The sequence below is a fragment of the Acomys minous genome (genome assembly GCF_964271855.1).
Source record: "Acomys minous genome assembly, chromosome: 15".
Classification (NCBI taxonomy): Eukaryota; Metazoa; Chordata; class Mammalia; order Rodentia; family Muridae; genus Acomys; species Acomys minous.
This window is the reverse complement of record NC_140497.1, coordinates 55,408,947-55,432,863: the sequence shown is the minus strand read 5'-3', so window position 1 is coordinate 55,432,863 and position 23,917 is coordinate 55,408,947. Positions and strand designations below refer to the sequence as shown.

Here is a 23,917-nt window from a genome sequence, read left to right as displayed (position 1 = left end):
GCTTTATGGATGAGGTGCCCAGATAAAGATCTGCCTTTTTGCCAGGCGAGGTGGCACATGCCTTTAATCTCAGCACTCTGGAGGCAGAGGCAGCCAGATTGCTATGAGTTCGAGGCCAGCCTGGACTCCTCCTGTCTGTGTAAGGAGGTGGCCTCCAGAGTCCAGTTTTCAGGAAAGCAATTCCTCATTTTTGCTCCCTCATTTTTGTGGTCAGTGTCAAACTCGGTTCATATTCCTAAGACTGAGGAATTGGGTAGGTCCTACCCTACCCCATGAAATATTTTCCTAATTATTTGTTACACTTGTAAAAATAATATAAAACTTGGTGTTATCTTAAAGAAGTTGGCTAAGTTGTAAAAATATATATCCTGCTAAGCCGTCACTAACTACAGACAGATGACCTTTTTTTTTTTTTTTTTTTTTTTTTTTTGGTTCCCCTATCAGCTTCAAGTCTGCATGAATGTCTAGGAGGATGAATAAAAGACCTTGGATTTTGGACCAAAGTTTGGTAGAATAATTAAGGATCTTGAGGCCAGGTGTCCTGGATCAGCCCAGTCTCCGGCAGATACTCTCTTACAGAACATATAATTTTAAATTTGACTTGATGACCCCACCACCCACCAAAGCTCCCCTCACCTTATGGTTTTCACCCTTTAAATATGCGATACATCTTCCCTTGAGGGTTGTGCGTCAGATCGCAAGCTGACCATCTCTTTTTGCGCATAGAAAAATAAAGCCTATGGCTTTTTGTTTTTGTTTTTTCAAAACACGGTCTCTCTGTGTTAGCCTTGGCTGTCCTAGACTCACTTTGTAGACCAGGCTGGCCTCGAACTCACAGAGATCCGCCTGCCTCTGCCTCCAGAGTGCTGGGATTAAAGGCGTGTGCCACCACACCCCGCCTAGCCTAAATTTTTTAAGCTTCAGAATGTGACGCGAGTTTCCTCGGCTTCCACCCACCCCAACATTAGAAAGTGCTGAAAGACGGAAGTCTCTGCTATTGGAGGCCAGGGGCAGGGCTGCCGAACCGCCAATCTCCAAGACCAGTGCTGGTGGCTGAAAATAGCCCCAGGAAACACTGTTCCTACTGTGAACTCTACTCCTAAGGGAGGTATTTTTGTCTTTTTAGCATTTACTAGCCAATCAGAACGTGCAGGAGGACTGCCAGTCAGAAAGGGAGGCGGGCTCTTCCGGTCTCTAGGCTCAGGTCTGAAGCTGAGGGAGGCGGAGCTCTTCCGGTCTTTAGGCTCGGGTCTGAAGCTGAGGGAGGCGGGCTCTTCCGGTCTCTAGGCTCAGGTCTGAAGATGAGGGAGGCGGAGCTCTTCCTGTCTTTAGGCTCGGGTCTGAAGTTGAGGGAGGCGGGCTCTTCCGGTCTCTAGGCTCGGGTCTGAAGCTGAGGGAGGCGGGCTCTTCCGGTCTCTAGGCTCAGGTCTGAAGCTGAGGGAGGCGGAGCTCTTCCTGTCTTTAGGCTCGGGTCTGAAGCTGAGGGAGGCGGGCTCTTCCGGTCTCTAGGCTCGGGTCTGAAGCTGAGGGAGGCGGGCTTTTCCGGTCTCTAGGCTCAGGTCTGAAACTGAGGGAGGCGGAGCTCTTCCGGTCTCTAGGCTCCGGTCTGAAGCTGAGGGAGGCGGGCTCTTCCTGTTTCTGGGCTCAGTTCCGAAGCTGAGTCTCTGCTAGTCTGATCTCTGCGGGGAGCTGTGAGGGGTGCACAACCCTTCCTGGAAGCCTGGATATGGTGAGCGAGGGGCCGCTGTCTGGGGAGGAGTGGGCGGCTGAGCCTCTGGAGCCCGTGCTGTGGTCCTTCCTGGCTCTGGGTCGGAAGCAGTGGCTATCGTGTGAGGTCTTTGTGGTCCTTGCAACTCCCTGGACCCACGTGGTGGCCTCGTCGTAACTGAGCTCTGTGCTCTGTGTCTGTGCAGAGCATCGGGAACAGGGCCTGTATGTAGAAACACCTTGTAGTCAGCATCACAGTGCTTTCTGTGCATCAGAAGATGCCAGGGTACCAAACTCAGGGCGTTGTAGTTTCTCTAGTGTCACTAGACTTTCTGCATTAACAACTTAACCTCTAGGAGTGCGATCCATTTGGAGTTAATTTAGTGGAAGTAGTAAATAGAATCTCATGTGTTCCGTAGCACTCCAGTACTAAGCTGCGTTGTAGAAGATTAGAATTGATGACGGAAACGACTTACCAATGCTTATGGGATAGTAAGTCACATAAAGTGGAATTTATGTAAAGGAGGGCAGCTTCTACACCTCAAAATACATAGTATGTTAACCAGGGTTGGTAGAGATTAGGTCCTAAAAAAAAGGTTCACTCACTTAGGATTATCTACACATTTGGCTCCAAATAGTAACAAAGGAGACAAATGCTTTACAACCCATCACTAGTCCAATCCCCACAAGCTGCTCACTGGAGCATTACAGGGTCACAACCAACACTAAGGCCTGGTGTGCCATGAAAGTCCAGTTTCCCTTTGAGAATAGCAGAGTTGTGCCATATGGTCAAGAAGATCCAGATGACAACTATTTGGAAAGGAAAAACACTGTTGTGTTAAATGCTGTCCTGGTCAAGCAAGTCTTTTCCTGAGTCCATCATGAGTGGAGAACATAGCTCCTTCTCAAACCCAGGAAGATGCTTGGTAGATCCAGTAACAGCCTGCGGCCCAGGCCTCAGGAGCTTTCACTAAGGCCCTGAGGTATAAAGAAATAGAGAGCGCCTTCTGAAAAGCCAAAAATATGCTTGGGAGAGTTTGTCATGGTCTGATGCCAGGGGCATTGGAATGGAGGGGTGTGCTTCTGTTCCTTAGACCCCCAGCTCTTACCACAATATAGGGCCGTGATTATCAATCAATCCAAAGGCCATTTTGGGATAGGTCAGTAATGTTCTTAAGATCCCCTGTTTTACCTTACGCAGCATGTTTGATTACCTTCCTTCTGTGTTTATTTCATTGAATGATTGTTTCTGCTGTCTTCACAGAAGTGCCCCATTCCCTTCCATTTTTGCCTGGAAGTAGTATACCAGATGTTATTCTTCTTAATCAGCTTGCTTGACATGAGACCTGTCTTGCGCGAGACCTCCCCACACCAGCTCTTATCTTTTCTTCCTTCTACTTTTCCAGTCTTTCTCACCCCATGGCACATTCCCCTCTGAAACCTGTCACTGAGTAACAATCTGCTGCTTCAGGACACTCGGGTACTTAAGAAATAGTTTTTTGTTTCTTTAAATATTTTATTCATATATTTATTACTTAAGTTAGAATATATTGTGTTAATGAATCTAGTTTATTTTATACAGATGCCCATGTTTCCCTATTCTTGTTTTTAAAATTACAAGTATTATCTGTATTACCTGTAGGCCCAGCTAGCAATCAGTTAAGACACAGAAACTTGTTATATTTTAAAATAGCCTTAGTTCACCTGGGGCACCTCTAAACGACCTCCTATAGTGGCGCAGGCATGGGATCCCTGCCTCAATCCCATGCCATCTGCTTCTAATAATTTCTGTCAAGCTACCTTCCATCCATAATCCCAAATACTTGCTAGTGTTCTTCATCTGGGCTGGATTCTCCATCCACGCTGCTGGCCATGTGCTTCTCCTCCAGCTAACTCATGGTGGCCTTCCTCTCTTCACTTCAGGTCTCTCTCCTCCTGGCAGTCCTTTCTTCTTCCCAGAATTCCTTCCTCTCTAAGCCCCACCTGTCTCTTGCCCTGCCCAGGTGGGGTGGCTTTTTCTTAAGCAAAAGGTGGGTCAGACAGCGAGCAGTCATTAGCATCAGAAATACAGCAGATTATCCTCCAACACTCTATAATGTCTACTATGTAGTCCCAGTTTCTCTCTCTGATTCTGCTTCTATGAAGTAGTAACTGACTCCATGTTTATTTTCTTTTTCTTTTTCTTTTCTTTTCTTTTCTTTTCTTTTCTTTTTTTTTTTTGAGACACGGTCTCTTTGTGTTAGTCTTGAGTGTCCTGGACTTGCCTTGTAGACCAGGCTCAAACTCACAGCGATCCACCTGCCTCTGTCTCCCAAGTGCTGGGATTAAAGGTGTGCGCTACCATGCTCTGCAGTATGACTCCATGTTTTAAGTTCCATTTCTAAATGTCCTCTCTCCATTATTAATTTGTATCTGCTTTTATGTCCTGATGTTGAAGTGTGTCATTTATTGGAGTACTCTGTTCTTTTTAATTAACTTACATACAGTTTCCCCTTCCTCTTCTCCTCTTAGTCATTACCTGTTACCTACCTGCCATCCATTCCTCCTCTCTTACTCTTCACGAAAGAGGATGCCCCTAAGGATGTCACCCAGCCTTGGCATATCAGGCTGCAGTAAGACAAGGCACGTCTTCTCCTATTGAGGCTAGTCAGGCAGTCCAGTTAGGGGAAAGGGATCCATAGGCCGGCATCAGAGACAGAGGTAGCCCCTGCTCCAGCTATTAGGTGTTCTACATTAAGACTATATTACACAACTATGACATATGTGCAGAAGGCGGCCTAAGTACGCCCCATGGTTGTTCAGTCTCTGTGAGCCCCAGTGGGCCCAGGCTGATTGATTCTGTCGATTTTCTTGTGGTTTCTTAGCCCTCCTGGCTCCTACAGTTCCTCCCCTGGTTCTTCCACAGAATCCCTCAAGGTCCACCCAATGTTTGGCTGCTGGTCTGTTCCATCTGTTTCCATCAGTTGTTGGCTTGAGCTAGGCTCCTGTCTCTGTACATTCTGAGGCAGGACCAATTGTAAGCTGAAGGCTTTGTGGGCGGATTGGTGTTCCAATCCCTTTGGACTTCTTGTGTGCTTACAGGAAATGGCCAGTTCAGGATCTGTAGCCCCCATTGCTGGGAGTCTCAGCCAGAGTCACCCTCATAGATTCCTGGGAGTTTCCATTGTCCTAGATTTCTAACTTGTGCCAGACCTACCCCGCCCCAAACTAATTCCACTTCTCTTTCCAGCCATCCTCTCCATACTTGGTCACTTTTGTTCACCTTCTCAGTCCTTCCATGGGGATGCCTCCATCTATCCACCCCCAATGTCTATTTATTTTCAGGGAGATTCTAGCCGCCTCCTTTGAGCCCTGCTTGTTACTTAGCTTCTTTGGGTATGTGGATTGTAGCATGGATACCCTATACATTGTGGCTAAAATCCACTTATAAGTGAGTACGTACCATGCTTGTTTTTCTGGATGGGGGTTACTTCACTCAGGATGATGTTTTTTAGTTCTGTTTATTTGCCTACAAATCATGAGGTTATTGTTTTTAATAGCTGAGTAATATTCCATTCTGTAAATGTACCACATTTTCTTTATCTGTTCTTCAGTTGAGGGACATCTAGGTTGTTCCCATGCTCTGGCTATTACAAATAGTGTATCAAGTGTCCTTGGGTTGTGGCTGAGCGTGTGTGGGTATATGCCCAGGAGTGGTATAGCTGGTTCTTGAAATAGAACCATTCCCAAGTTTCTGAGAAACCATCAAATTGATTTCCAAAGTGGTTGTTCAGGTTTGTTCTCCTACCAGCATGTGAGGGTGTCCCCTTGTTTTGGGAATATCTTTGCTGGATAAAGCTCTGAGCTGCCTAAGTGACTAGACTTACAGTGTCCTATCCCTATTTAAATTGTTCACTGTGTCACCTGGGGTCTGACCCAGCATATACAGACCGCAATATCTGTTCTAGATGGCTCCTCAGTGAACATTAACTGGGGTTGGATACGTGCTATTCTTTTTTGTTTGATTGGGCTTTTGTTGTTGTTGTTTCTCTGTGTAGCTTGGCTGTCGTGGACTTGTTTTGTAAACCAGGCTGGCCTCGAACTCATATCAATCTGCCTGCCTCTTCCTCCCGAGTGCTGGGATTAAAGGTGTACGCCACCATGCCAGGCTCACATGCTATTCTTTAAGAAATTTTTCTTCATTAATTTCTTAAGTTCATAGAGTTTTTCTTCCCAGAAAGCCGTTTTAATTGTTGAACAGCTGTACCTGCAGCCTTATAGACAAGTGCTTCTGAGACTCTCGCACTTATGTTGCTTCAGGTGTCCTTAATTTTAGTCTGTACCTGTGCAGGGCTATTAGCTTTCTGTCCTCTTGATTAAAATTACATCCTTCACTTAAAATGTTTTATAGTCGCAGGGTTTGATAATTAACTATTTGTATTACATAATCAACTGCCCATTGCCTTAACAGAAAGAGAATTTGTGTGTGGAGCATGGCCTTTGCTTTCAAACCAGTATAGGAGAAATAGTCTATCGTGTGCACGGCAGGGCACCAGGGAAGGCAGTAGCTAGATCCGAGACTGCAGTGTAGTCAGCTGCAGGGTCACCATTATGAAGAAGGGCCTGAGTTAAGCAGGGTGAGCCATTTTCTAATTTCCAAACGTATTAATTAATGGCATGTGAATGAAGACAGAGCAGATTGGTGGGTGAGCAGTTTGGGGAAGTTAGCTTGAGCCAGTGAATATCAGTTTCCAATTGGGGAACTCTGCTGTGCAGATACATACAAACCTTGGTGACACAGTTAAGTCATCTCAGATGTTTGAGCCACAGGCCACTCCCTGCTGCAGCTGTGTGACAGGTTCCAGATCTCAGCAGCTATTGTTTGCCTAGGGGCAAGGCCTGTTAGTGTCTTACTAAAAGCTTTGCATCTCCTGAGGAGAGGCCTACTCTTTTCTAAGTCAGTTTAACTAAAGGCTTTTTCAGTTATCTTTACATTTGTAAAAAGTCCATTATTGGTATCTCTTTTAAAGTTTCATTTAAAAAAAAATCACTGTTCTAATCTTTCTGTGTCTACATTCCAGTGTTCCCTGGTCATTACTAATTTGTTTCCATTTTTCTCAAGCACTGTTGATTTATTTCATTATGTCAATGACTCCTATAGCCCACGTTTCCTTCACACTGTATAAGTGGAAATTGCTTTGAACACCTAATCCTGCCTCTACTGCCCAGTGCTAGGAAGAAAGTCCTGTAGCTCCTTCCAGATTGGGCCGTGACTCTTCAGTGAGAAGCCTGAGAGAAAAGGTAGGAGTAATCCTTGGAGTGTTCTTATACAGATCAGATTGCTAGGCCTGGGAGCACATGGGGCAGTGAAGCCAGTTTAGTCCATTTTTTTCAAGTACAGTGATGTCACACTCCTGAGAGAGACGGCAGCCAGGGCTAGTTAAAATGAACTCTTTCTGGTCCTGCATGGAAGCAGCTCTGTCCGACCTCTGATTCAGCCTGCTCAGAGGCAAAAATGGCCTTTTTTTTGAGGACAGAGTAGCTCAGCACAACCATGGTTGATTAGCAATATCTACAGTGCTTTTTCTCAGATGTTTTCTGTTTTTGTGCTCTTTGCCCTTCATATTTGTGAGAATTGTGGCATTCACACCTCTACTGTTCAGATCATGCATCATGGTTAACAAATAACATTGGCTCCCAAGCAGTCTACTTTCCCAGTGTAATTTACTTGTGAGGAATCTGTCTGACTCCATTTTCCACACAGGGGCCACTATGCTGTATTTTTAAAGAGAAGTTTTCATGTATCGTAAGAGCTGAGTTACTGTTTTAAAGTCTCTTTTCTGGAACCTGGCATACTCCAAATCATAACCTTGAGTTGTTTTTTTAGAACACCCTGACACTCTAATCCCCCTCCTTAACCACAGGGTGACCAGATGGTGTTATTTTTAGTTTTTTCTGTTATGTTCTTATTACCCCGTGTCTCCCTTTTATAAGCCTGCTTTGCAAGTATCTGTGATTTTACTCCTTAACATCATCCCAGGAAATATATCCATGGCTGCTCTCTTAAACCCGACTGAGGAGCAGACCTTGGGAAGTCTTGCGCTGAAACCAAGTACGGTCATGCTTCAAATTTGGCATAGAATTCTTGTAGTGCTCTTCTTCTTTCCTGGTGGGCTGAGCACTTGATTTTCCATTAGATGTTACAGCACAAGATGGACATGCTGGAGATACTTCCTTCTACCAAGGTTTTTATTTATATACGGTCCTGCTTAAATTTGAGCTAAAAATGCCCCCAAATGTCTGCTGTTACTTTTTGACTATGTTCAAAGGTCAAACTGTTGACATGACGGCCGTTTGCCCAGCTCTGACCAGCAGCTGGAGCGCTCTGCCGAGGCCGCTGATGGGCGGGCCCACCGAGGAGGGAGCCAGCTGCCTGGGCCTCCTGCTCGCATGGGAGAGTCAGAGGCCAGCGGAGCCAGAGACCTCGCGCATCCCGGGAGCAGCACAGCCATGGCGACGGGCACTCAGCAGAAGGAGAACACGCTGCTACACCTCATCGCCAGCGGGTGCGGGGGCACAGTTGGTGCTATTTCACATGTCCACTAGAAGTCACTAAGACAAGATTGCAGTCTTCGAGACTAGCTCTTCAGACAGTATATTATCCTCAGGCTCATCTGGGGACCATTAGCGGAGCTGGAGCGATGAGACCAACGTCGGTGACACCTGGACTCTTACAGGTGCTGAAGTCAATCCTGGAAAAGGAGGGACCAAAGTCACTTTTTAGAGGCTTGGGTCCACATTTGGTTGGAGTTGCATTTTCAAGGGCTGTGTACTTTGTGTGGTACTCCAAAGCCTAAGAACAGGCTAACGGCATTTTCGTGTCTAATAGCAATACTGTGCACATTTTCTCAGCTGGCTCTGCAGCTGTTGTCACAAATACCTTAATGAGTCCTGTTTGGGTGGCTAAACGGGGATGCAGCCAGAACGAAAGGTGAGAGGCTGCAAGCAGATGAGTGCACTCCAGCGTGCGCGCCATGTGCACCAGACAGAAGGCGTCCTGCCTGCCTCATGTGCTGGGACCTCAGAGACAGTCGTCTGCTTTGCTATTTTAAGAGAGTTTAAAGAAGTGTTTGAAGGAAGCTCCAATAGTCTCCTCCACAGATGGAAGTGAGAAAAGTTCCTCCAGCTTTTTTGGACTCATGGCAGCTGCTGCTGTTTCTAAGGGATGTGCCTCCTGCCTTGCTTACCCACATGAGGTCATCAGGACAGGGCTCCGGGAGGAAGGCAGCAAGTACAAGTCGCTCATGCAGACAGCGCGCCTGGTGTTCCGAGAGGAGGGCTACCTGGCTCTCTACCGAGGACTGTTTGCTCAGCTCACCCGGCAGATCCCCAATGCTGCCATCGTCCTGTCCACCTGGAGTTCATCGTGCACCTGCTGGGAGAGCGTGCTTAGTAACAAGCCACACTATTGTGTTCTAGAAGAATAAAACTGAAAACCCTAGAGATTTTCTTTTCCGCTCATGTTTAGTGTTCGAAACTGAAAACAGCAAAGGCCATAGAATACCTGGCTCGTGTCCCCTGTTGGACTTTTCCTTTTGGATGCATGTTTCTGGAAGGTTTAAACTCATTAACATTAATAGTTAATTATAACTTTTTTTTTTAACTTAAGAGGACTGAGGACTGAGCAGCAAGTAAATTAAATCACGCTATTTAATTAAAACAAAAACAAAGTGAAACTGTTAACTAAGTATGTGCAGGGATAAGCAGACCTCTCCATGAACTTACCCAGACTCCCTGAGTGAGCTCCCCATGCTTCCTATTTGAGAAAAAGCATTGCTTTGGGAAGGACTCTGTGCTTTTCTTGCCTGTTTCAAGTAAGAAACCTGTCTCTGCTGCTGTCTTAGCTGATGAGATGGTAGCCTAGCCGACTCCATCTGCAGTTAACTAGGACTCACACAGCTGCGTCCACCTCTGAGGGATTTTTCTTAACTAAAGCTTTTGAAGGGGGAAGACCATTCCTGAATGTGGATCTTTTGAGCTGATGAGATCCACCTTTAATCTGGGCCACATCTTCTGGTGGCAGCCTACTGAAGAAAGAATCAATCTCTCTCCTCCCTCCCTCTCTCTCTCTCTCTCCCGCTCTCTCTCTCTCTCTCTCTGTCTTCCCCCCTCCCTCCTTGTCCTGTTTCTGGGTAATAAGTTCATTTCTGTTCTGGCTTAGAGGCTACTTCTTTGGCAACTGTTCTAATACTGAAGAGCAGCGCAGACATCCATCCTCTGACCTGAACTCTGGACTGAACTACCAACTTTTAGTTGTTAGAGAGCCCTTGGTAGACTAGCTGGACCACGGCCTGTGAGCTAGTAAACCCCTTTGCTCTCCCCACAGGGAGGTATTTTATCCGTTCTTCTGTTCATCCAGAGAACCTTGACTACTACAGCTTCCTTCTCCACCTAACAGTCAGGAGGAATGCTGGATGACTGTAGAGTTCACTAAAGGCATCCATCCTTCAGCCACTTCTTTTATGTGTTCAATTTACCATGAAGACTATACTTTTCTTTATTATTAATTTGTCAAGAGACTAAATTGAATTTCAGGTAGAAAACTCCTATACGAATGGAGCCACCCTTCATCTTCTGGTGAGAGAAAGATCTGTGACTGTGTTTGTCATCTGATTCCTGATTTTCTCTCAGCGTTGTCTGAGTTACTCCGCTTACCAAGTTAAATGTACATGAAGTTCCCTGACCTTAGGATGAAACCCCAGAACAAACATTTTGTTTCCTAAAATCTATGCTTTAGTTTTGTTTGTTTGTTTGTTTTTCGAGACAGGGTCTCTCTGTTAGCCTTGGCTGACTCACTTTGTAGACCAGGCTGGCCTCTGCCTCTGCGTCTGGAATGCTGGGATTAATGGCATGCACCACCAAGCCCAACAATCTATCCTTAATTGTTACTATTGTAGCACCCTTCCACCTTTGTATCTTCACCTCAGTGTTTAATGGATTAGTTAAGGGTCTTGAGGCCAAGTGTCCTGGATCAGGCTAAGTCTCCAACAGATACTTTCTTGCCTATCCCATAATGTTAAATTTGATTGGATGATCCTATCACCCATAAAAGCCCGTCTCACCTTGTGGTTTTCACCCTTTATATATGGAATCCATTATCCCTTCAGGGATGAGATTCTGATCCCAAGCTGACTGTCTCCTTTCGCCACAGAAAATAAAGCCTACATTTTTTAATCTTCAGTATCTTATGTGAATTTACTTGGCTTCCTCCAGGAACCCAACACATACTAAATGGAGGAAGGAAGAAGGGTGAGCGATTAGAGGCCAGGGGCAATGCTACTGAAATGTAAATCCCTGTAGATCCCACGAGAAGTTTGTGCCTGGGCATGAAAATAGCCCAAGGAAACTATTGTGTTCCTTCAGCACATTCTAATTCTAGGGAGGTAGTCTTGTCTCTCAGCACAGGCTACCCAGTCACGGGGATCCCCAGTCAGAAAAGGGGCAGCTCTTCTAGTCTCCAGGCTCAGCTCTTTTTTAAAAAATTAATTTATTCATATTACATCTCAGTGGTTATCCTATCCCTTGTATCCTCCCATTCCTCCCTCCCTCCTATTTTCCTCTTACTCCCCTCTGCTATGACTGTGACTGAGGGGGATTTCCTCCCCCTGTATATGCTCATAGGGTATCAAGTCTCTTCTTGGTAGCCTGCTGTCCTTCCTCTGAGTGCCACCAGGCCTCCCCATCCAGGGGTCATGGTCAAATATGAGGCACCAGAGTACATGTGAAAGTCATACCCCACTTTCCACTCAACTGTAGAGAATGTCCTGTCCATTGGCTAGATTTGGGTAGGGGTTTGAAGTTTACGGCCTGTATTGTCCTTGGCTGGTGCCATAGTTTGAGCGGAACCCCTGGGCCCACAGGCTCAGTTCTGAAGCTGATGAATTGCTAGTCAGAACCCCACAGGTATCTGTGTGGTGCCCACAGGCCAGCCTGGAAGCCTTGAAATAGTGAGTCAGGGACGACTGTCTGGGATGGAGTGGGCAGATGAGCCACTGGAGCCCATGTTATGGGCCCTACCTGTGGCTGGTGGGAAGTAGTGGCAAGTTGTGATATTCTGTGATATCTTTTGATTTCTTTGCAACTACCTGGACCCACATGGTGGCCTTTGAATGACTGCTCTCTGTAACTTACTGTGTGAAGAGCATTGGGAGCAGAATGGGAGCTGTGTATAAAAACACCCTTATAGTCAACATCATAGTGCTTTGGTGCATTAGAAAATGGCAGGACACCAAACTCAGAATCTTAGTTCCTCTAGTGTCTCTAGAATTTCTGCACTTGTGAGATCCATTTGGAGTTAATTTCCTGCAAGTGGTAATTGGACTCTCATGTGTTAGGTAGCACTCCATAAAGTAGAATTTAGCTAAGAGTGGGCTGCCTCTACAACTCTCCAAAATACATAGTATGTTAACCAGGGTTGTTAGAGATTAGGTGCTAGAAAACATGCTCATTCACTAGGATTATCTAGACATTCAGCTCCAAATTATAACAAAGGAGACAACTTGGACAAGTCCATTCCTCATATTAAGGAACAGGAGTCTAACAAGCTGCTCAATGGAGCATTACATCATCACAACCAACACTAACGCCTGGTGTGCCATTACTGCCCAGTTTTCTTCTTGAGAAAAGCATAGTTGTGTCATATGGTCATGAAGATGCCACATGACAAGTATTTGGAAAGAAAAACACTGTTGTCTTGAGGCTTAGCCTGATCAAGCAAGACTTTCCCGTGTGTGGAGAAGGAGCGTAGCTCCTTCTAAACCCCAGGAAGATGCTTGGCAGATCCAGTAAAAGCCTGGGGCCTAGGCCTCGGCAGCTTTCACTAGAGCCTGAGGTACAGAAAAAGAGAGAGCTCCTTCTCCAAAACCATGAATATGCTAGGGAGAATTGCCAGGGCGTTTTGGGAGGGGTTGCTTCTGTTCCTGAGACCCCCAATTCTTACCACCACATGGGGCTGTGGTTATCAATCCCAAGGCCACTGTGGGCTAGGTCACTAATGTTGTTAAGATCCCGTTACCCTTATGCAGCATGCTTGATTACCTTCCTTCTGTGTTTATTTCATTGTATGATTGTTTCTGCTGTCTTCACAGAAGTGCCCCATTCCCTTCCATTTTTGCCTGGAAGTAGTATACCAGATGTCATTCTTCTTAATCAGCTTGCTTGGCATGAGACCTGTCTTGTGCAAGACCTCCCCACACCAGCTTTCATCTTTTCTTCCTTCTGTTTTTCCTGTCTTTCTCATCCCATGACACCTATGGAACCTGTTAGTGAATAAAGGACACTTGTGTACTTAAGAAATAGTCCTGGGGATATCTTTTTTATTTGTTTAACTAAAGATTTTATTCATATATTTAGTATTTAAGTTAGAATATATTGTGTAATGAATCTGGTTTATTTTACACATTGCCCATGCTTTCCTATAGCATCTACTATATAGTCCCAATTTCTCCTCCTGATTTGACATTCTGCTTCTATAATATAGTAAATGACTCTGTGTTTTAATTCCTGTTTTTAGATGTTCTCTCTCCATTTTTAAATAGTCTGTGCTTTTTAAAAATTTGTGTCCATCCATTATAAAAATATTTTTAATTAATTTACTTAGATTACATCTCAATTATTATCCTATCACTTGTATCCTCTTGTTCCTTCCTCCCTCCCGCTTTCACTCTATTCCCCTCCCCTAGATCTATGACCAAGGGGGACCTCCTCCCCCTCTATATGGTCATAGGCTATTAAGTCTCATCTTGGTAGCCTGCTTATTCTTTCTTTGGCACCAGGCCTCTCCACCAAGGGAAAGTGGTCAAGTATGGGGCACTAGAGTCCAAGTCAAAGTCAGTCCCTGCTCTCCACATAACTGTGGAGAATGTCCTGTCCATTGGGTAGATCAGAGTAGGGGTTCAATGTTTACTTCTTGTATTGTCCTTGGTTAGTGCAGTAGTTTGAGCAGACCGCCCCTGGGCGCGATGTTTTTCTTGTAGGTTTCTAGGACCCTCTGGATCCTTCTATTTCCCCATTCTCCTATATTTCTCTTACCTAGAATCCCAGTAGGATGTCCTCACATCTATCCCATTCTCCTGGTAAGTGAAGACTTTCATGGGCCATGCCTTTTGGGCTAGTGTCCAATTATAAGTGAGTATATACCATGTGAGTCTTTCTGCTTCTGGGTTAACTCACTTAGTATGATCATTTCTAGTTCAATCCATTTGTCCACAGATTTCGAGATTTCCTTGTTTTTAATAGCTGAGTAGTATTCCATAGTGTAAATGTACCCTAGTTTCTTTATCCAGTCTTCAACTGAGGGACATTTAGGCTGTTTCCAGGTTCTGGCTATTATGAATAAGGCTGCTATGAACATGGTTGAGCAAATTTTCTTGTTGTGTGCTGGAGCATCTTCTGGGTATATTCCAAGGAGTGGAATAGCTGAGTCTTGAGGAAGCCCTATTCCCAGTTTTCTGAGAAAGTGCCAGATAGATTTCCAAAGCGGTTTTACAAGTTTGCATTCCCACCAGCAATGAGGGAGTGTTCCTCTCTCTCCACATCCTCGCCAACATGTGGTGTCACTTGAATTTTTGATCTTAGCCATTCTGATGGGTGTAAGATGGAATCTCAGAGTCGTTGCTACAGGACTTTCCAATGGTGAGAAGCCAAAAAATGGCTCCTCGAGATATTGTGTATGAAGTGGCACATGCATACAAGGGACCCTATGTCTTCACAGATGAACATGAAGTGCTTTTGGAGACTGAAAGAACTTTGACTGAAATAAAAATTTTCAGGCTAGGGCCTTATCTGACCCGAGGGCAAAAGGGTGTGCTAGGAAGGCTGTGCTGTCCTAGTCATGTGATCCTTGTTCATCCAGTAGGGGATGTGCTACTGTCATGTGACCCGGTGGGTGACTCTAGTTTAGGAGAGATTCTGGGAAGGCCTAACAACCATATGCACTAATAGAAGGAAGCTGTGAGGGACACCAGCAGCCATACCAGGGTGAATGTGAGGCCTACTGTGCTCATGTCATGGGTAGCAGGCCAATTGAGCTACAGATACTGGAATGGAATGTGAAACAGACTGTTGTTCCCTCTGTGTGGTGACCTGGGTAATGTCTCTTGGCCGCTAAACTTCTCTGATTGTGGATTCCTTAGGGAGAGTGAGGCTTTGCAGCCAAGGGTGTGGGACACTGTTGAGCTCATAACATCACTATCCAGTGTGCACACCCACATTGCTTTTGATGTGTGGGGGGAAAATGAAGGTCTGGTTTCTAGATGGTCTGACCATTGCTTTCTGCTTTTAGGTTTTTCTTACAAGTTTTACAAAGAGGTTAGAAACTGTTAGAAAAGAGGTGATGGCTCATCCTTCAGCAACACATGACTGGAATCTGAGGGCTGGAGGCATGGCTGAGTGGGTAAGAGGACTTGATCGTCTTTCAGAGGACCAGAGTTCAGTTCCTAGGACCTATATCATGTGGCTCTCAACTGCCTGTATCTCCACCTCCAGGGGACACACACACACACACACACAATCACACACACACACACACACACACACACACACACACACACACACACACACACACACATCCCATAGCCAAAGAGACATGAGCATATACAAGGCTGGACAAGGCAATCCAATTGGACGAAAAGAGTTCCATGAACAGTCGAAAGTCAGAAGCACCCCTACCTCCACTCTTAGGACTTCCACAAAAAACCCAAGCCAAGCAACCACAGCAGGTACACAGAGGGCCTAGTGCAGACCCATGCTGGTTCCATGATTGTTGTTTCAGTCCCACCGTCCCACCCACTTCCCTCTTCTCCCCCTGCCCTTCTGCTCAGAGAAGGAGAAACCGCCTTACCAGCCTGCCCTGACACACCATGTTTCATCAGGCTAGTGCCACCTCTTCCACTGAGGACAGACATCATGACCTTGCTAGGTAGGGGACAGGAATCCAGAGGCAAGAAACAGTCCATGTTAGAGACACCCCAGCTTTAACTGGTAGGGGACCCACAGAAAGACCAAGCAGCCCACCAGCTTCATACGATTCATCACTCAGGATGAAATTTTTCTAGTTCCTTGCATTTTCCTATGAATTTCTTTATCCTATTTTTTGTAAGAGCTGAGCAATACAGCATCATTTAACCATCCCATGTTTTCTTCATCCACTCTTCTATTGAGGGTCATCTAGGCTGTTCCCAGTTTCTGCCTGATATGACTAAAGGTTTTATTAATATAGTCGTGCAAATGTCCTTGTGGTAGGATGGAGCATCTTTTGGGTCTATGCCCAGGAATGGTAAAGCTGGGTCTTGAGATCTTGATTCCCAAGTATCTGAGGAACCACCGTATTAATTTTCATAGTGGCTGTAAAGTGTGCTCTCAGAAGAAAAATGAACATGTGATCTCGTTCTTCCACGTCTTTGCCAGTATGAGTTGTCACTTACTGTGTTGCTCTTAGCTGTTCTGACAGGTCGATGATGGAATTTCAATATAGCATTGATTTGTGTTTCTTTGAAGGCTAAGGATATTGAACATTTTAAAAATATTTCTTGGACATTGATGTCTAATTTATTAAGTTCCTTTTGTACTTTGTATATTAGCCCTCTGTTGGACGTGGATTTCATAAAAATCTTTTCCCATTGTGTAGGCTGCCATTTTGTCTATTGCTGGTGTTCTTTGCATTTCAGTCTCCTGAGGTCTCATTCATTTGTTGATCTTAATGCCTGCATGATTGGTGTTCTGTTCTGGAAGCTTCTCCTGTGTAGTGTGTTCACGGTGCTTCCTGTTTTCTCTTCTGTCATGCTCTGTGCATCTGGTTTTATGTTGAGCTCTGTGATCCACTTGGAATTGAGTTTTCTGCAGGATGATAAATAATTTTCTGTTTCTTTTCTTCTCAATCCATATATCAAGTTAGACCAGTACAGTTAGTTGAAGATCATTAGTGTGGGGGTCTTCAGTTTGATTCCATTGATTGGTATGTCTCTTTTTATGAGATGTTTTGGCTATGTTTCTGTTGTACAGCTTGAAATCAGGGGTGGTGATACCTCCAAAAGTTCTGTTACTGTTCAGGATTGTTTTTTGTTATTCCACACACAATTGAGTATTGTCCTTTCAAGGTCTGAGAAGAATTGTGTTGAAAATTTCATGTTAATTGTACTGAATCTGTAGATTGCTTTTAGCAGGACTGCAATTTTGACTGCAGTTCTATCCATGCAGGAACCCAGGAGATCTTTCTATCTTTTGATGTCGTCTTCAGTTTCATTCACTAAAGAATCTAATGAAAATTCTCTAACAGTACAGTCATTCAAGTCTTTCACTTGCTTGCTTAGGGCTACCCCAAAATATTTTATATTAATTGTGGCTGTTGTGAGTTGTATTTTTAAAATATTTTTCTCAGCCCATTTTTCATTTGTATATAGGAGAGCTACTGCTATTTTGTTTTGATGTAATTCTGTCTCTAGTCATTTTGCAGCAGATATTTATCAACTCTCAGAGTTCTCTGGAATAACTTTTGGGATCTCTCATATGTACTAAGATACATCATCTGTAATTCATGGTACTTTGACCACTTCCTTTCCATTTTATATTCCCATCACTTATTTCTGTTGTCATACCGCCCTCGCTGGAACTTCACATATTTTATTGAATAGATATGGACAGGCAGGACAAGTTTTGCTGCTGTGAAAATATAAATTTCCTGTATGTTCATAGACATAGTTAACATCCTTGGTGTGGAGTTTTTCTTCTGCCATTTTCTGTAGGACTGGATTTGTAGATAAATACTGTTGAAATTTGACCTTATTTTGAAATCTTATATTCTCCATCTCTCATGATTGAAACCTATGTCCTTACCTATGAGAAAGATAAAGGAGAAGAGAGACATTCCTGAGCCCAAGCCAGTTTTCTCTCTGTATAAGACCTATAATAACTTATAACCAACTCCCGATGAAAATAAGCATCTGTAGACCAAGAGAACAAACAGAACCCCACTTAACTTCCTTAGAGGAAATGGGTTGTCATTCTCTTAAGGTTTCTTTAGGCTGATTTAGGGCAACCCCCAAAATTGGGGAAAATGGCTAAGAAGGCTAGGGATAGCATTTGTGGTCCATTTTCTAAATGTTGAGAACTCCAGGCTTAGTAGGAGTCCTGTGTGGGGCAGTCTGAAATGCTGGACCAATTGGGATCAGAAGCTTTCTACAAGGCTGTCCCAGCTGCTGTTCTGTTCTGATGGGTAACAGCAACTGAGGCACTTGAGGCTGGAACATGGAGGATGCAGGATGTCAGCATTCAGCATGCTGAGGGGAAAGAATCCTGTCAGGTCTGATCTAGTGTCAGTGTCCAGTTTTTTGTTTTGTTCTAAAAACATAATTTCTCACAAGCATTTTACAGTTGTAATATCAAAATTGTATGAGGTGTGTGGGATGCACAAAACAATTAAGGTGGATTCTCATTCAGCATCTGACAAGACAGCGTAAGCAAGTCCTCAATAGTTCTTGCCTCGCAAATATGTCTGTCAGATATATTGGGCCAGAAGGCTGAAGATAACACTCCAACATTATAGAGTGTTCGGGGACTGTTCAGCAGTAGACTGTCTCAGTCATTTTTTTCATTTTGGAAGCTGCTGACCTGCACTTCCATTTCACTCAGGTATTTAAGTTTTATTCCTTCTCAAGTCTCTCATGGAGTTGAAGACCAAATAGTTTAGTCTTACAATTAAGCTTAGTTGGTTGGGAATTAAAATGTTTTTAGATCAAGTTAGATGTTTTAAGTTAATAGAGATGAGATATGATAGATACTGATTTTCATTCAGAAATTAAGACCCAACAACATAGGAAAATGTTTACTTCAAGTTTGCCAAATACAAATAACCAAACCACTATGAATGTAACATTTTTATAATTCCTGATTGTTTCATGGTTCTTCCTGCTGAATGTAGTTTATTATCTTCATGTACAATAATGCATGTTAAAAAGAAACATAATGAAAAATGAAAAAAAAAAAACCCAAAGGAGGATGAAATTTTCAGGCAAGTAGATGGAACTAGAAATGATCATCCTGAGTGAGGAAACCTAGACCCTGAAAAACACCATGGTATATACTCACTTATAAACAGATGTTAGCCACATTGTATAGGGTAACCACACTACAATACATAGACATAAAGAAGCTAAATAACAAGGAGAGAATACTTAATTCTAATTCAGAAGAGCAAATAGACTATATATTGGAAGCCACTGAAGAAACGGAAGAGGACAGGAGCCTACCATAGAGGTCCTCTGAAAGACTCCACCCAGCGGGAGATCCAAGCAGATGCTGAGACTCAGAGCCAGGGAGGAGCACAGGGTGTTTATGGAAGAGTAGGGACATAGAAGGACCTGGAGGGGACAGGAGCCCCACAAGGAGACCAATCGATCCGACAAATCCAGGTGGAGGAGGGGGTGCTTCAGAGACTGCACCAACCAAGGTCATGTACAGTTGAGGAGCTAGACCCTCTGCTCAGTTCCCCTGTGGATACCATAATATGGGGAGTAGGAGCTATTTCTGACAAGGACTTTGGTGCCTACTTTTTGTTCACTTCCCCCTGGCAGAGTGCCTTCGCCAAGGCACAGAGGAAGAAGATACAGGCAGTCCCGATGAGACTTGATAGGCTGAGGTCAGATGAAAGGGGAGGAGATCTTCCCCTTTCTGAAGACACGGGGAGAGTGGGAGGGGACAAGGAGGAGGAAGAGAGGTTTGGAACAGGAAGTGAAAAGGAATGAGGCTACAAATATTAAGTGAACAAAGTAAAAATTAAAAACATAATAATCGTATGAATCAATATAGCAGTTACCCCCAGCCCACTATTACATAAATAAGTGACACAGAAATGAGTCTTTTGAATGTAAGCATGCATGTTGCGTGTCTGGTGCTTAGAATAGTCAGAAGACAGTCTCAGAACTTCTGAACACAGACTAATTGATAGTTGTGTGCCCGCATTTAAGTACTGGCAATTGAACTCATCTTCTCTAGAATACCAGAAAATATTCTTAGTTCTTGGCCCATGTCTTCTGTCCTGTCCTGTCCTGTTATATTTTTAATGGCATACATATATATTGCTTACATTTTCACCTGTCCATCACAAGCTGTTTGAATATGCATTCCCTTTTGTAAGATCTTATTAATCTTACAGGATAAACTGTGACAATTCACACTTCTGAGAAACAATGAAGAACTGGAGAAAATACATGTTTTTTTCTAAAGAATTGCAGTGAGACCTTCAGTGCTTTTGTCTATCTTGTTTGTTTCTTTGGTTGGTTGATTGTTTGGGTGTTTTTGACGGGTGGGGAGTGAGCATAGGTTTTAACGTATGCCTCAGGTTGTCCTTGTGAATGCATTCCATAGGCCAGGCTGGCCTCCACCTCAATGAAATTCATCTGCCTCTGTCTCCAGAGTGCTGGGGTTGAGTGCGTGCACCAATAAACCCCGCATGCCTTTGTTTTTGTTTGCTTTGTTTTGATTTTTTTCAGTTAGTAATTGGCCATATAATTTCTCTGATGTCTTCTCATTATGATTGGCTTTGTTTTGTTTGTTTTTTCTTTTTCAATATCTATATATCTATTAATAGGCATTTCTATTTCAAGGCTATATCCTCGAAATGACATGGGTGAACCTCTTCAGTTTTGTCCTAAAATGACTTCATGATTACATAGAACTTGGGTGGCATGAATGAGTTTACAAAGCACATGAATTAAATAAGTTTACTGTCAATAAAGTATATATTGACAGTGTTGTCTGTTTTAAGCTATCTGTTGTACACATCTATTGAATATTTTAGGATGTGGTGACCTATGACGATGTTTGCATAAACTTCACTCCGGAGGAATGGGCTTTGTTGACTCCTTCCCAGAAGAGTCTCTACAAAGAAGTGATGCAGGAGACCTACAGTAACCTTACTGCTATAGGTAAGACTGAATTTTCTTTCACTTTTTAAAATATGGGGGAAAGTTTTTCTTGGTTATTGATGCTCTTCTGTAATTTCGATTGTGAAAGAAGCAGAATGTGGTAGAGATATAAGGCATAACTCTAAGGTTCACTGAGGATAGTAACTTACATTTTGAGTACTTGTCAATAATATTTATTTCCTGGTAATATATTTTAGGTTATAAATGGGAAGACCACAATATTGAAGAATATTTTCAAAATTCTCATATACACGGAAGGTGAGTTTCATGTGCCAGCTGCTACAGATGTACCTTTGAAGACATTTGAATGTATCCTGGAAGTTTCAGGAAACACAACAGTGTAAATAAGCAGAGCTTTAAGTACATTCATCAATGTATTTATATACAATGTACAATGATTAGTAAATTATACAGTACAATATACCTCAATGTCAAGTAGCTTATCCATGTTTACAAGGTATTTCCTTAAGAAACAAGACAAGGAAGCAATGCTTTAACAGCTATCACCACTTTAATCTTCACCACTTGAAACTTACTCTGTAGAACTGCCAATTCTTTTGTTTGTTTGTTTGCTTGTTTGTTTTTTTTGAGACAGGGTTTCTCTGTGTAGTCTTGGCTGTCCTGGACTCACTTTGTAGACCAGGCTGGCCTCGAACTCACAGAGATCCACCTGCCTCTGCCTTGCGAGTGCTGGGATTAAAGGTGTGTGCCATCATGCCCGTCAAATTGCCAATTCTTTTAGTTTTATGCCCCAGGTATTGCAATAAACACAAATATAGATTAGATAATAAATATATGTACAAAACTTTCCAATAAACAAATAGTGTGTAGTAAGTCCTATGTTACTCATATACTTGGAGTGACTTACTAAAGTTTAGTGAGCAGTTTATGAGAGTCAAGAATATTACTGTGGAGAAACCTTAATCTTTCTGGTACATGTCTATGTTGAACATAAAGATAAACTGTATTAGTGCAGTGTGGATAGCATTTATTTGGTACTCTTGCTTTCATACATATACTATAGGTGACATTAGATACAAGCCATGAGAGCAGAAGGGATAGGGAAAGAAGCACAGGACCTCTCTTTCTCCCAGAATGATTAGAAGGTAGGATTGAATCTCCTTTTGAGAGTCTTTGTGAATGTTATATAAATGTTTGTAATTAATTGAGTTTCCAACTTCATTGGGAATACATTCACCAGCCACCAAGGGAAAGCCCTATTACTAGAAAGAATATGGAAATTCTTTTATTTATCTTGGTTCACTTTGCAAATGTAGTGTGAGTTAGGACATTACAGGAAAATGTATTGAATGCAGTCACTGTGGTAAAGCCCTGAGTTCTAACAGGTCTCTTCAAAGATGTGAAAACTCATCTAGAAAAGGGATGTATAAATGTGAACTTCATACTAAAGGCTCTAATGTTCATAGATATTTTCAAACACAGTAAAGAACTAAAAATGAGGAGGTAGCCTATGAATAAAACAGCAGGAGACAAAACCTTAAGATCTGATTCCTTTCTTTAATTAGACCAAATTGTAAAATTAAGTCATGTACATTAAAAAAAAAAAACCTCATCTCTATCATCAATGTGGTAAAAAGTATATACTTGCTATTTACTTTTACAGGAATGAAATAAGTCATATTGGAGAAACACCTTATGAATATACTCAGTGTGATCAAGCCTTTGTACATAACACTAGTCTTCAAAATTATGAAAGCATTCCTACTGGAGAAAAACTGTATGAATGTAATCGATGTGGTAAATCCTTTGTATGGAACAGTATTCTTAAAAATCATGAAAGACAGCATACTGGAGAAAACCCCTATGAATGTATTCAGTGTAGTACAGATCTCAGTCATCTTCAAAGGCAAGAAAAAATTCATACTGCAGAGAAACCCTATGAATGTAGTCAATGCGGTAAAGCCTTCCCATGTCTCAGTCATCTTCAAAGGCATGAAAGAGTTCATACTGGAGAGAAACCCTATGAATGTACTCAATGTGGTAAAGCCTTTTCTCGTCTCAGTCATCTTAAAAGGCATGAAAGAATCCATAATGGAGAGAAACCTTATAAATGTACTCAATGTGGTAAAGCCTTTGCATATCACAATTGCCTTCAAAAGCATGAAAGAACTCATACTGGAGAGAAACCCTATGAATGTAGTCAATGCGGTAAAGCCTTCCCATGTCTCAGTCATCTTCAAAGGCATGAAAGAGTTCATACTGGAGAGAAACCCTATGAATGTACTCAATGTGGTAAAGCCTTTTCTCGTCTCAGTCATCTTAAAAGGCATGAAAGAATCCATAATGGAGAGAAACCTTATAAATGTACTCAATGTGGTAAAGCCTTTGCATATCACAATTGCCTTCAAAAGCATGAAAGAACTCATACTGGAGAGAAACCCTATGGATGTAGTCAATGTGGCAAAACCTTTGCCTATCTGACTAGTCTTCAAAATCATGAAAGAGTTCATAGTGGAGAGAAACCCTATGAATGTAATCAGTGTGGTAAAGTCTTTGCACGTCTCAGTCATCTTCAGATGCATGAAAGAATTCATAGTGGAGAGAAACTCTATGAATGTAATCGATGTGGTCAAGCCTTTGCACATCACAACAGTCTTCAATATCATGAAAGAACACACACTGGAGAGAAACCCTATGAGTGTAGTCAATGTGGTAAAGCCTTTGTATGTCATAGTACTCTTAAAATTCATGAAAGAATTCATACTGGAGAGAAACCCTATGAATGTAGTGAATGTGGTAAAGTCTTTGTAAGTTACAGTACTCTTAAAAGTCATGAAAGAATTCATACTGGAGAGAAACCCTATGAATGTATTGAATGTGGTAAAGCCTTTGCACATCACATTCAACTTGATAGGCATGTAAGAAGTCATACAGGAGAGAAACCCAGTGAAAAAAAATAAATGTGCTAAAGCTTTTTCACACCACAGAAACCTTCAAACGCATGAAAGAATTCATAGTGAAGAAAAACCGTATGAAAATTGTTAATGCAGTAAAGCTTTTACATCACAATAGTCTTGAAAATCACAAAAATTCATACTGGAGAGAAACCCTATGAATATCAATGTGGTACAGCCATATTTTATACTACTCTTCAAGGGCATGAAATATTTCATGAATGTATTGAACCTGGTAAAGCCTTTGAGGGTCACATTCTTCTTTAAAAGCACGAAAGAATTAATATCGGAGAGAACCACTATGAATGTAATCGATGTGGTAAAGCATTTTCACAA

The 23,917-nt window shown here is 42.8% G+C and overlaps 2 protein-coding genes and 1 pseudogene across 3 annotated transcripts in view; all 3 read left to right on the top strand.

Moving 5' to 3' along the window:
* LOC311585457 (uncharacterized protein) overlaps nucleotides 1–23,917 on the top strand; it is a 101,260-nt gene that overhangs the window by 37,117 nt on the left and 40,226 nt on the right. The gene's annotated exons all lie outside the window — the stretch shown is intronic.
* On the top strand, nucleotides 1,603–23,757 carry LOC311585458 (uncharacterized protein). The gene is made up of 4 exons (XM_084760675.1): nucleotides 1,603–1,729; nucleotides 20,540–20,666; nucleotides 20,864–20,924; nucleotides 22,291–23,757. Exons 1-4 carry the CDS (start codon nucleotides 1,727–1,729, stop codon nucleotides 23,585–23,587), a joined length of 1,488 nt encoding a protein of 495 aa, XP_084616801.1. The 5' UTR covers nucleotides 1,603–1,726; the 3' UTR covers nucleotides 23,588–23,757.
* Nucleotides 7,986–9,187, top strand: LOC311584822 (solute carrier family 25 member 33-like; annotated as a pseudogene). Its single transcript has one exon. The product of its transcript is annotated as a solute carrier family 25 member 33-like (transcript).

Excerpts from the sequence above, each read along its gene's own strand:
- LOC311585458 (XM_084760675.1), top strand. Across the intron at positions 20,667-20,863 it reads CAGTAACCTTACTGCTATAG|GTTATAAATGGGAAGACCAC; the intron begins GTAAGACTGAAT and ends AATATATTTTAG. Across the intron at positions 20,925-22,290 it reads AATTCTCATATACACGGAAG|GAATGAAATAAGTCATATTG; the intron begins GTGAGTTTCATG and ends TTACTTTTACAG.